The sequence below is a fragment of the Tachypleus tridentatus genome, chromosome 12 (genome assembly GCF_004210375.1).
Source record: "Tachypleus tridentatus isolate NWPU-2018 chromosome 12, ASM421037v1, whole genome shotgun sequence".
In the NCBI taxonomy this organism is placed as follows: domain Eukaryota; kingdom Metazoa; phylum Arthropoda; class Merostomata; order Xiphosura; family Limulidae; genus Tachypleus; species Tachypleus tridentatus.
This window is the reverse complement of record NC_134836.1, coordinates 41539872-41553658: the sequence shown is the minus strand read 5'-3', so window position 1 is coordinate 41553658 and position 13787 is coordinate 41539872. Positions and strand designations below refer to the sequence as shown.

General features: G+C 37.0%; 1 protein-coding gene across 1 annotated transcript; it reads left to right on the top strand.

Moving 5' to 3' along the window:
- Nucleotides 1-576: 576 nt before the first annotated feature.
- On the top strand, nt 577-4558 carry LOC143233129 (COMM domain-containing protein 3-like). The gene has a single exon (XM_076469060.1). The coding sequence runs from the start codon at nt 653-655 to the stop codon at nt 1241-1243; it is 591 nt and encodes a 196-aa protein (XP_076325175.1). The 5' UTR covers nt 577-652; the 3' UTR covers nt 1244-4558.
- Nucleotides 4559-13787: the final 9229 nt, after the last annotated feature.

Below are 13787 nucleotides of genomic sequence, written 5' to 3'. Positions count from 1 at the left end.
CTCAGAGAAGCTTTACACAAAATACGTAAAAATATTAAAAAACACCACTGATGCTCCACATGGTTTCATCTGACAAAGATTTAAACCAACTAGAGATAAAAGTAATCTACTGGACGAGGAATACTTGCTACACTGACAAGAACCAGCCCCTTCACAAATAATACTCCAATCCAAACGAAGCTAATTTTCTCAGAGGGTGCTATCACTGTGTCATTTAGTAAACGGGCTATTTGCTGAGTCTGCCGAGTGGAATCGAACCCCTTGATTTTAGGGTTGTGAATTTGTAGACTTACCGCTGTATCAGCGGGGTACTTGTTAGCGTATCAATCAGAACTAGTTTTCAGACCACAGTATATAAAAACAGAATAATAATAATTTGTTTTAAAAAATACGTATTCTTTTCTTATTAGAACATATAAAAGAAATTAAATCTCTACTTATTCATATTAGTTTTTCCATATAATTTAGTAATATCGTAAAACAAATAATTAAATAAAAATAACAAATACTCTTTTGTAAATCGATTTTACCAAAACTTAAAAGTTTTTGACATTCTTAAGTGTTTAAAAATATTCTAGGTGGCGTTTTCGAAGGAGAGGTGTCGAGTGATATTTTGAGAAGGTGGTGCTTTGATTTTTCCCTGTTTTTGAAAATGCAGGTATCGAAAGAAGTGCTCGAAGGTATTTCGTTACTCGGAGATGCAACTGTGTTTCAAGATGATGTATTTCAGCAACTAATAGATTTAGTTTTTGAGGAGGTTTCAACGTCGCTTGCATGCTCAAAATTGCTCAGTGTACCTGTAGTTAGTCCAATAATTTTGAAAAAGGTTCACGCTGCAGTTGTAACATTTGTTTATGATGCAGCAAAATGGAATACGAATAACTCGAGTATAACTTCAATTCTGGAAGATTGTAAATTTGATTCAGACAGGATATCTAATTTTCTTTCTTTATATGATAAAAATAAAACTAAAATTCAGTCGCATCTCAGTAATGTAGGAAGTTATCGTCCTCATATAGTGGATGTGGATTGGACAGAACATTACGTGATTAAAAGTAATAATTTGGAAAGAATATGTCTTCCTAGTTACATTATTTCTCTGAAAACTGATTCGTTAAACCAAGATGGGTCTTCTAATTTGGACAGCACGCAATTCGTATGTACATTGGAACAACTTCAAGACTTGGTTGGACAGCTGAAAGATGCCGTGAAGTCTTTAGAGAGAATAAGTCAAGGACAATAAAATTGGTTAAAAAATACTTGCGAATACTTTGTACCTCAGCATTAAAACAACAGAAATTACTGTATTTTAGAAAGTTAATGGTATGTAACTATGATTAGTCACAAAAAATGAATTTTTGAACAAGTTTATGAAATGCAAACAAATAAAGTTGTATGCCAGTGTGACGAACTTAACACCAATAATATATGTAATAATAACAGGTTAGCTGTACGTAATAGTTATTTATTCCAAATTAAGAGGAAATGTATTGCTTTTTGTTGCAGGTTTTTTCAATTGGTATATACGTTAAAGAATTTTGGGAAGTATGTTGTATGCCTTTTTTTGTTAGTTGATAACTATTTCACAACGTTCTAAATATTTTACAGTAACTTGTTGTTACATTGATTAGCAAATGTGCAAATATTTTTGTACATGTTTGTGACAAAATTATTGTGAAGCAAATTATTTTTTATTTCTAATATCATTTTCAGTATGAAATTTAATATTCTATTGTGAATGTAGTATAGTAATTAATAATAATAAATAGATAAATTTATTCTATGAGAAACTTTCTCTTTAGGAAGAGATACATAAGTTCTGTGTATTTTCCATATGATCACTGTAATGAAATTCAGTTCTTAATAAGTATATGACAAATTTAAATACAGGAATAAATCTGTAAGTAATTACTAGGTACAAACATTTTTATTCATCTTTTTAAAATCCACTAATGCACTTGCTTATTTCTTTATTTTTCATTAGTTTCTAAATCAGTTTTTCTCTTTAGTCTATTCAAAGGTTGTTGTTTTATTGTATGCCTGTCTATACATCACCCAATATATTTTGTAAGTTTTTCTTCCTTCTTTCATGCCCTTCATTTCTGTTCGGCCTGGCATGGCCAAGTGTGTTAAGGTGCTCGACTCATAATCTGAGGGTTGTGGGTTCGAATCCTGGTCTCACCAAACATGCTCGCCCTTTCAGCCGTGGGGGTGTTATAGTGTTTCTATCAATCCCACTCTTCGTAGGTAAAAGAGTAGCCCAAGAATTGGCGGTGGGTGGTGATGACTAGCTGCCTTCCCTCTAGTCTTACACTGCTAAATTAGGGATGGCTAGTGCAGATAGCCCTCATGTAGCTTTGCAAGAAATTCCAAAAAACAAAACAAACAATCATTTCTGTTCTTCTATCACACTTAGTATATTTTTGTTTTATGAATTTTCTGATTCTTGTCAAATGTCATGAAGAGATATTGTTAAAAGTAACAAAAGAAACGTTATATAATTTAAAGAGCTTTCGTGCATGTGCTCTTTGAAAATAGATGAAGTTGCAGATTTCAGTATGAGAGAGAATTACTATTTCCTTTCTTATTGTATTAGACTTATCTAGTTACTTGTAATCAATATGTTTATGTACATTTTAATTTGAAAGAAATATTTGTAATTTTGTAGTACTGTCATAAGTCGAGAACTTCAACAAACTATTGCTTGGATTATTTATTTTAGAAGTGTTTAGTAGATTTGTAATTTCTTTTCTGATTAGGCTTGAATATATATATTTATAGCTAGATAGATAGATACGTACATAGGTACGTGTATCGTAACTAAATAATTTATCTTTTGCTCTAAGATTTTCTAGCTTAGAGGTAGGGATAATATGTTATGTACAGGAATGTGTGAAAAAAAATAAATGCCAAGTGGTTTATTAGAATACATTGTTTTATTCTGAAGAAGAATAGTGAACTATTTTAAAGTGCTTATCTTTTGGGTCTCTTAAAAAGCACAGTTTTATTGAGTGTTATATCAGTAAAATCTATTAAACACTTGGTTGTTTATCTTTCTTTTAAAGAAATCAATAGAGACATTCAGAATATAGTAAGAAATATATGATAACTATAGATATATAGGTCGTTGCCAGAGGGGTAGAAACACAAATTTTGTACTACAGATAAAAACATAAATTTTGTACTAGTTAAAAACTTAAATTTGTACTATAGGTAAAAATAGCAAAAATTGAATTTTGTATTTAATATATTTTACTCTTCTATTTAAGTACAAAATTACATAATGGGCTGTCTGTACTGTGCCCATCATTGGTATCAAAATCCAGTTTTTAGTTTTATAAGTCTGTCTTACTGGTGAGCTGCTGGAAACTTAGTTATTATCTAAATTTCCAAATTAATCTTGATTTTCCCAGTGATGACTGTCTTGTGATCTGTATGACATCATGTTCTGATGTACATGAATATTTGATTCAAATCTGTTAGTGTGTATTACCTTGCTTCAAATAAATAAAAAACACTTAGTATAGGTGGACACTATAAAGACATCTTTCTGTAATTAACTGTTGGAGATTATAATGTAGTATTCTAGCATTGTTAGTTAACAGAATTAATCTAAAGAAATAAAGATTTATCGATTCTGTTCAAGGGGTTAAGGTAGTGCATTGTTATGAGTCTGGCAATCACCTCTCTTCCCCATTTATTTCAATTACTAACATATCCATGAGGTAATTTAATGAGAATGGGTTAGAAAACCTGTTTGTTACAATTTCTTAATCATTTTCATTGTTGAATATGTTTCAGTCCAAAGAAATTATTGGTTTCCATCATGCAAAAATACTGCACTAACACTATGAAGGAATGAGTTAAAAGTATACTTTGTATGCAAAAAATAATAAATAGTATAAAATATTTGTATTGTGAAAAACATTATTTCATCTTGGTGGTTTTGTGGAGTTCTAGAAAAAAAGCTTCCTGTTTTAAAATAAAGAATTTTATTTACAGATGATAAAATTTAAACGAGGTGTGTAACTACCTTTATAAAGAAAATATAGGGTTATTATCATTTTATATTGTGTTGTATGAAAGGAAGCTTGCTTCTAATATTAATATTTGTCAAATAGACATCAAATTATTTAACATATCAACAAGACGATCAGATGTTCCTATATGCTCTTCAGCTATAATGTCTAGAAATTGTAACAATGAGATTTTAACCATGATATTACAAATTACTTGTCTTATGTATTTATAATGTATCATATTAATTGTGTACTTGATTCAAAATCATATTAAAAAGAAATCATTACAAAGATTTTGAGTTTAGTTTCATAACATAAGCTGAAATGACTTATGAAGGTGTAGTGATGATGTAAGGTATTTAAAACTTTTCTAATAGATCAATATATGTGATATAAGGCTATTATTTTTATACTGCTAAAATATAAATATATTTTAGCCTAATAGAGTGAAAAGGGACCTTTATTAATTTGAAATTCTAGTGTATGGATATTGAATTCTAAACTTTTACAAAATAATATTTGATTTAGAACCAGTGAAATTGGGTTTGATTGATTTTAACAAAGAACATAAGGAACAGCAACAATTATAGAACATAATGTAATTTAACTACAATGTAAATAAATATCAAATTCTCATAAAACATTTAATATATTGGAAACTTCTAACATATATCAGTGAACAGCTACTATTAATATTTATTTTGATATACGAATTTTGCTAAAATGTATTTTACTAAAAAGTAATTAATGTTAATAATGGCAAAATGTATTTTACCACTATTAGCACTGATTACACTATGTAACAAATTTTATTACTTTTTTTGTTCCTTGGCAGAAAGTGTTATTTCCCAATTGCTTATGCCTAAAGTAAATGGAAAAGACCTATTTTTCTCTTCAAACTTTGCTTTTGCGACCTGGGAGCGAATAACGAAAACATGATGAAAGACTATATTTAGGGGCTGATACTTGAAAGTGATTTACATTACAGTCACAAATCTTGGAAAACTACTCACTTTTAAACATTTTTGTATAATTTTAGTGTAAATAAATGTAAAACTTGATTCATATGTTGTTTTATTCAGTTGGTTGGTTTGTTGATTTGGTGTTTTATGGCACAAAGCAGCTAGGGTATCTAAGCCAAACATCTGGTTAAAAGTTAAAGTAAATTTAGTAAAATTCATAAAAGGAAATTCAGGTAAAACAAAACAAAGTTTAAAAAGAACACAAATAGCATAAAACCAAAGTATACGCCTAGTCTACAACGTTAAGAGAAAAACTGTAGTAATACAAGTTGTAAAAGACTTTCTGCAGCATAATTGTAATTATCATAACTCGCGAGGAAGACTAACAAGTACAAAAACAACCGACAGTCACTTGAAATTGGACTTTTTAGTCCTGATTCTGAGTTATGTGACGTTATGGCCATTTTCTAATTTCAAATCGAACAAGATAGACTGATTCTTAAAAGGGAATCACATTAAAAAAAAGTCTAATGTGTAAATTAAAAAATTTAAATGGCACTAAAAAGATTAATGGCCTTTAAAAATTAAAACATTTCCAAGGTGGACAGTGTCACTATTACCAATAACATTGCCTAACGTTATGGACAAATCTTGGAACAGAAGTTGTAACGACTCTCAATAACGGCCAGAAAGTAAAATGTGGTTTCTTGTGACATGAGTGTTACACAGACTACACATTGGTTTATCAGTTCCAGATAAAAGAAAACGATGAGTTAAAAAACTGACCAATGTGCAGTCTAGTTAGAATAACTTCCTATTTCCGATCCTTATGGAAGAAAGACGGCCAAAGTCCAATATAGGGTTTTATTTGGAAAAGCTTGTTTTCGCTTGCTCACTCCAAGTTGACTGCCAGCTGGCACCGAGCTGAGCCTTGAATACAGTATGGAACAGGCACAGCGGTGATAAATTTAGCTGCGGTGTCGTCAATCTCGTTCCCGCAAATACTGACGTGACCCGGTATCCAGAAAAACTGGATAGAAGTAGATGTTAAAGAGAAATTGGCCAGTCGGTTTTGAATATCTGCGAGAACAGGGTGTGAACTAACGTGAAGCGATTCCAGAGCCAGTAGAGAACTAAGCGAGTCAGTATAAATAGTGCAGTTTTAGTACAACTTAGCTTCTATGTGATCCAGGACAACAAAAATGGCGTACAGTTCAGCAGTGAACACAGACGCTGTAGAGAGGATTCTGCACACAACCACCGAACCACAACAAACCATGGCAGAGTCCGCACAGTCACCTGATTTCAAAACTATCTGTATAAATAGGAATGGAAGGATGGTTCTAAAGATGTTCAGAAAATGACAGACAGTATTTTTAATTCGGAGTGTCTGCTTTTCTCAGCTAACTTAAAGATAGGTCACATTTGAGGACTGTAATAAGCCATGGTGGGATGGGCTGACCAGTGGATACAGCAATGTTATCCACGGACAGACCCAATTTATCCAACTGCGCCTGGATGCGAAGGCCAAAAGGAGCAATGACAGATCATCTGTTCTGAAAAAGTATGGCCCACCGAGGAAGGAAAACATAACCCCAGGTGGGATGCTTTGGTAAGGAACGAAGTTTCGAAGCATATTGTAAAGACAGTTGCAAACAGCAGAGATGCAAAGAAGATTCATGAGACTATGTATAAGCTCAACTGGGGAAGTGTAAAAATCCCCAGTGCAGAGCCGAAGTCCTTGATGATGAATGGGGTCCATCATCTTTAAGGCCGAAGTTCTGGCAGAGCCATAGACCAGTGATTCACGTCAAGTTTCAATAGAATAAGAGCACGATATATCTTTAGCATAGAACATCGATGAGGAAGAGAGGACATGGAGGATATTCAGTTCTCTTGTACAGTTGACCCGTAGCTGCTTGATGTGTAATATAAAGGTCAGCTTGTGGTCAAAGATAAGCCTCACGAACTTTGTCTCGTGGACCACAGGCAGCACAACTTCACTGATACGGAGTTCAGGATCAGGGTGAATATCAAATTGGCGGAAAAAGTGCATGCAAACGGTTTTAGAGAGAGAGAGAGGTTAAAGCCGTTTGCTGTGGTCCACTTCAGTAAACGATTGAGGGCAGTCTGTAGCTGCTGCTCAATATACCTCATATTCGACAACTGACATGAGATGTGAGTCATCGACACAGAGCCCGTTTGCAACAGTAAGAAAGAGTTGTTCAATGATGGCATTGATCTTTATACTGAAACGTGACACTCAAAACACAGCCTTGAGGGACTCCAAGTTCCTGTAGGAAAGAACGGGAAAGTGTCGAACCCACCCGAACGCAGAATCTCCTGTCCATTAAAATTTTTTAAATAAAAATGAGCAAATGGCCACGTAACCCATATATATATATATAAGTCTCACAAAATGCCATACCTCCATGTTGTATCACAAGCCTTCTCAATGTCAAAGAATATTGATATAAGATATTATCATTTGAGAAAGATTTTTGTGATTGAAATTTCAAGTCGAATCAGGTGGTCCACAATGAAGTGCTGTCTTCGGAACCCACACTGGGTGGGCGAGAGGAGGTTGTTTGATTCGAGGAACCAAATAAGACGAGTATTAACCATCCTTCTAAGGTCTTACAAAGACAGCTTATCAAAGCAATTCGACGGTAGTTTGAAAAAATCTTGGGATCCTTTCCAGGCTTGGAGAAAGGCAGGACAATAGCCTGGCGCCAGGCATCAGGAAAACATTCTCTTGCCAGATTCGGTTAAAAACAACCAGAAGAATAGCAAGAGAAGCAGGAGATAGATATGGCAGGATCAAGTTCTGAGAAAGCAGTGAAAGAGGGCCAGTTTGTATAATCCATCTTCCACCAGGGCAAGCTGGTCGGGTGACATCGACCACAGCCAGTCTCTCTCAAAATTATAGAAAAATAATTACTGCTTCATGGATTACTCTCAACCATCCAGTATTAAGGATAGCAAGAGAAACAGGAGATAGATGGCGCAGCATCTCATAGTGTATATCATCAGGTCCAACTGATGTCCTGCCAGTCCATGAAGGGCCAGTTTGAGTTCCGCCAGTGTAAAGGGACGATTATAGTCATAGAGACAATCAGCTCGAGAGTTAAGAAGGGATTGCTCTGCCCGAGTCTTGATGGCTAAGAAGATGGAAGAAGAGGCAAAAGTGCTAGATTCCAGGTAAAAGCATTCACCTAGAGCAGGGGTGTGCAACAGGCGGCCCGCGGGCCACAACCCGGCCCGCCAAGCCATTTAGTGTGGCCCTAGTTGTTGTAATCTAACCATGTGGCCTGATCTGTAATCCAACGCAAATGGAATATTTTTAAAAGCATCGATCCTACGGGATTCCCAGGCTTCGACTCGACAAACTTCTAAAATTATCTTTGCTAGAGAGGAGCAGGCCGAATTCGATTGGTCGGCCTCCTTAGGGCATGAATAGGTGACGTGCACTAGCACTATTGCCTACGACTCAACGTCATGTCCTGAACCTCGCCTTCGCCCGCTGGCGACAATTTTCCCTAACCTCTGCTGTCCGTCATTCATTATTGGTGAAAATTTTATTACCTTTTACAGTTACTACAAAGATTGAAGGTAAATTGATTATTATTTAGCATATTGTTGTGACTTTACTGAATTTATTAAAATTTTTGCTTTCAGATGCATCTGATTCTATGTACAGTGTGACCTCGTTATTCGCGGGGGTTACGTTCTTTACCCTCCCGCGAATAGCGAAAAACCGCGAATATTGGATGCAATTTTAAAACGTATATGTATGCGATTATATACTATATGAAATGCTTCCCAAACACTAATGATACTTATACTCATTGATGCAGTAATAATGTAGCAATATTGCATACTGTTACGTATTTTACTAAATTGTACCGTGCGTTACCGGGCTGTGCTTTGCCGTTTGCGTTGTTGGGGAAGCTGAGGCAGTCAGCCAATAGCAGTCAATCTTGTTTGGTGAAGACGACAATTGATAAAACGGCTTGATTGAGTAAATACAACAGAAATCTCCTCGAAAAGCCCTTTCAGTCTCTGTGACCTACAAAAACGCAGTTCGCGCATAACCCGCGAATGGCGAACCGCGAATAGGCGAGGTCACACTGTATTTTGCTATTCTCAATTAATATAAGTACCGGAAGGCTATGATCGGGATGCCAATTTAGAAACATGTGTTTCTGTCCATAAGAGGTTCCATGTTTTTTTCTGCTTTGCTATTTTCGTGAGAATAATTTTTGTTTTGATTTCAGGGCTAGTAAAATGTCAGCAGTTAAGAAACGAAAATTGATGATGAGGGAAGGTTATTCAACAGTGAATGGTGCACAAAATATCTTGTTGTCCCACATAATCAAGGTGTTGTCTGCCTCGTCTGTCAAACTACAATTGCAGTCATGAAAGAGTACAATATTAAGCGACATTACGCAACTAAGCACTCCTCCCAGTTTGATGAAATTGTTGGTCAGGCACGAAAGGACAAAATTGAACATTTAAAACATCCATTGAAAAGCAACAAGGTGTTTTACCACTTTCAAGAAAAATTCAGAACTGGTGACAAAACTGAGTTTTAAGCTTTGTGAATGTATGGCAGAAAAGGGAAAGCCTTTCAGTGATGGAGAATTTATTAAAAATTGTTTAACAATATTCACAGAATATGCATGTCCAGAGAAAAAATATTTGGTGGAGCAAACTAGCCTTTCCCGCTTTACTGTCTCACGCAGGACAAAAGATCTTTCAGAGGACATCAAAGAAACTTTGAAAAGAGATTGAATTCGTGTGAAGCTTTCAGTCTGGCTTTGGATGAAAGCACTGATATCAATGACACATCCCAACTTGTCATTTTCATCAGAGCTGTTACTGCAGGCTTTGATGTTTTCGAAGAGTTTTAGATATGGCAAGCCTTTCCTCCACAACCACAGGACAGGATATTTGTGAACAAGTGCTTAAGGTTGTAGAAAAGTTTGAACTGAATCCTTATAAATTATGTGGTGTTACAACAGATGGTGCTCCTTCCATGACAGGTAGGACAAATGGATTCACCAAGAAATTTCTAACTGCAATTGGAGCACAAGACGTAGTTGTAAGCCATTGCATTATTCACCAAGAGAGCTTGTGCACCAAAGTTCTGGATTTTGCAGAAGTCATGAAAAATGTCGTCCAATGCGTAAATTATATTCGAACACGAGGATTAAATCATCGACAATTTAAAACTTTTTAGATGAGCTGGACAGTGAGTATTCAGATGTTTTGTACTTCTCTGCTGTACGTTGGCTTAGTAGAGCTGCTACTTTGAAGAGATTCTGGAATCTGCGAGAGGAGATTAAACTCTTCATGGAGAGCAAACGTCAGAATGTGGACTTCTTGAGCAATGAGAACTGGCTGAATGACTTAGCATTCCTCACAGACATTACACAGCATCTGTCTGATTTAAACTTAAAACTACAAGGGAAAAGTCAACTTGGGAATAAGTTGTTTGAGCATATTTGTGCTTTTGAGAAGAAATTGGAACTTTTCCAGGTTCAGTTGAGAAGAGCCATATTGATCCATTTTACATGTCTTGCAACCAGGAAACTGGAATTTCCTAATCTGGATTGCACCAAATATGGAACCAGTATACAAAAGCTGCGTGATGAGTTTGCAAACAGATTTCCAGATTTCAGACAAACTGAAATTAGATTGAAATTGTTCGCTCAACCTTTTGATTTGGCAGTGGAAGACAGTCCTGATGATTGCCAAATGGAACTCATCGAACTGCAGGCTGACATGGACACTAAAAAGGAAATTCTCTGAAAACAGTTTGCTAGACTTTTACAAACTCTGTGTACGTGAAAAGTTTCCCAATTTGTCCCGTCATGCACAAAGAATTGCCTCCCTTTTTGGTAGCACCTACTGCTGTGAGCAATTTTTCTCCAATTGAAGCTCATCAAAACCAAATGTAGAAGTCAGCTGACTGATGAACATTTGACCAGTGGCCCCGCTTGATTGATGAAGCTGGTTATATGGCCCACCGACGAAAAATGTTGCACACCCCTGACCTAGAGTATCAGCGATGCTTCAGGTATCAGCTACTTCCTGGCCATCAGAGAGCAAGATCGAAAGGGGGACAGAATTATATTGCCCACTGACCTTTCGAATCTTTTCCCATATTACTTTGGAACTGGTGATAGAAGATATGCTGGTTGTGAACTCAATCCAAGATTCCTTCTGGCTTTGACGTCTTACCAACCGAGCATGTGCACCGGCCTGCTGGAAAGCAATGTGATTCAAGAGTGTGGGATATCTATGGAAAGTATCCCAGGCCCGTGTTTGAGCCTTCCGTACCATGTGACAGGCAGGATTCCACCATGGACGAGGATATAGTGGAAAACGTGTCAAGGTTCTAGGAATACATTGAGCAGCTGCTTGTATAATACAGTCAGTTACTGCTGCCACATTAGTCATCTATTAATGGCTTACAGATGACGGCAGGATCAAGTTCTGAGAAAGCAGTGAAAGAAGGTCAGTTTGTGTAATTCAGCTTTCACCGGGGCATGCCGGTCTAGTGACATCGACCACAGCCAGTCTCTCTCAAAATTATAGGAAAATGATCACTGCCTCATGGATTACTATCAACCCTCCACGAAAAATGGGCGAGTAGTGAAGGGAAGCAAACCGAGAGGTCAACAGCAGCAAAGGACTGACTTGGTGCATAAAAATAAGTAGAAGAACCAGTATTGAAAAGAGAAAGGTTGTGATTAGAGAACACACACTCTACAGAGCGACCCCTCCTATCAATATCAGCATTTCCCCAAAGGGAATGATTTCCATTAAAGTCCCTCAGGATTAGAAAGGGAGATGGCAACTGCTCAATGAGAGCATCAAGGTTTGATTGATCAAACATCTCTTTAGGCGACAGGTAGAGAGAACAAAGAGTGATGGTACGACCCAAGGAAACACGGATGGCTACGGCCTCCGAGGTTGTGTAGAGTGGCAAAGATAGGGTGGACACATACTGATCAACCAATAATGCCACCCCTCCATGCACTCGTCCATCACACTGTCTGTAATATCTGTACAAAGAAAACTGCTGAAAGGTGACTGTATCGGCTGGTTCAGAAATGTTTTCTGTAAGGAAAGACATACAGGATGGTAGGAAGCAATCAGTGTTTTGATGTCATCCAGATAAGAACATAAATCTCGACAGTTCCATTGTATCAAGGTGGCCATTTTAACTTATGTGTAGGTGAATTATGTGGAGAACCCTACTGTTTACGATCACGTCTTTTTTCTTTACTGTCTTTATTCGAGGGAGATCTATCGACCTCCATGGATCCTACCCTGGGTCGAATGGGCAGGTCTCTGCTGTTGGAAGAGGATTCTAGTGAATGAGGACGTTAACGAATAATCGTTTTGCATTTGGGTTTGGGAGAAGAAGATGTATCTGAGGAAATGCCTGTACCCGGAAATAAAGGAAGTGAATTTTGGGATTTGTTTGAATGTATGTAAGGGACAGAGATGAGATCAACTTTTTAACCATGGAGGTCAAAAGACTTTTCATTTGTTTTGAGAACGATTCTTTTGCAGGCACAGAGAGATATGTCTGCACTCCAACTGTAGTTGTGGAAGGAAGTTCAGCAGCATACGTCCGAGATGAAGTGGTGAACAGCGACTTTCGAGCCTTAGGATAAGTAATCACTGAGGATAAGTAATGTTATGAATAATTTTCAAATGCTGCACCTCTTTTTCTTCCAACTATTTAGGGCAAGAACGAAAGTAGTACGGGTGAGAGTTATTGCAACTGATGCAGTAAGGGTCTGTTTCACCTTTTCGGCATGGTGGTCCTTGCCACTGCAACGTACACATATCAAGGAACCACGACATGGCTTCTTTGAGTGACCGAACCTCAGACACTGGAAACATCGGATAGGGTTTGGAATGTATGGCCATACCCTGCAGTTAAGATAGCCTGCCTTGATAGTTGCAGGTGGACGTGGTGATGTAAATGTGAGAATCAGGTCATTGGTCGGCATCGTAATTCCATCTTTGTGAGTGGATATACGCCTCACTGCAGAAGCTCATTGGGTGGAGAAACCAGCGAGAATCTGTGACTCAGAGATATTCTTCAAATTTCTCTCAACAATAACTCCTCGTGAGTAATTCAAAGTAGCATGAGGTGTAACCTCAATTGGTATATCCCCAATTGCCTTTGAATGCAAGAGGAGTTCACTGTGTTGAGATGTGGATGTTTCTAGCAATATGTCACCAAATCGAAGCTTCTTTACTGACTTTGGAGAGCCAACACGTCCCTTTAGTTCCTCTTCAATGAAAAAGAGAGACGTTTGCTCTGAAGTTTTGTCTGAAAGAGAATGGAAAATAAGAAAATGAGGTACAACAGGTGTTACATATGTTAAAGATTGCTTCTTAAAATCTTCAAGATGTGGTCGTTTACCTATGGACTGTTTTCTCACTATTTTATTTAAGTTTTTATTTGGAGGATCCATAATAAAAAAAGGAAATTTCGGTGCCCACTGACCTCACCCACCAAGAAACCCTACTAGGGGAGCACTATAATGTCAAGCAAGGACACTGCAGCAATGCCAGGGTTTCGTGAGTACTATACCCAAACACTAGCATCAGATACAATGTTCACAATCCCTGTTGAGAACACTGGTACTTGGTTGACCCTAGCTCAAGTGAACCAGCTGATTGACCCAAGGGGGACCACCCAAAGTCCGCCAGTCTGCAGGAATTCAAAGCCAAAGTGGTGTGTTAGGGTTGGACCCCTCAACCACCAGGAGCCTCT

Excerpts from the sequence above, each read along its gene's own strand:
- LOC143233129 (XM_076469060.1), top strand. The coding sequence starts at position 653 with ATGCAGGTATCGAAAGAAGTGCTCGAAGGTATTTCGTTACTCGGAGAT.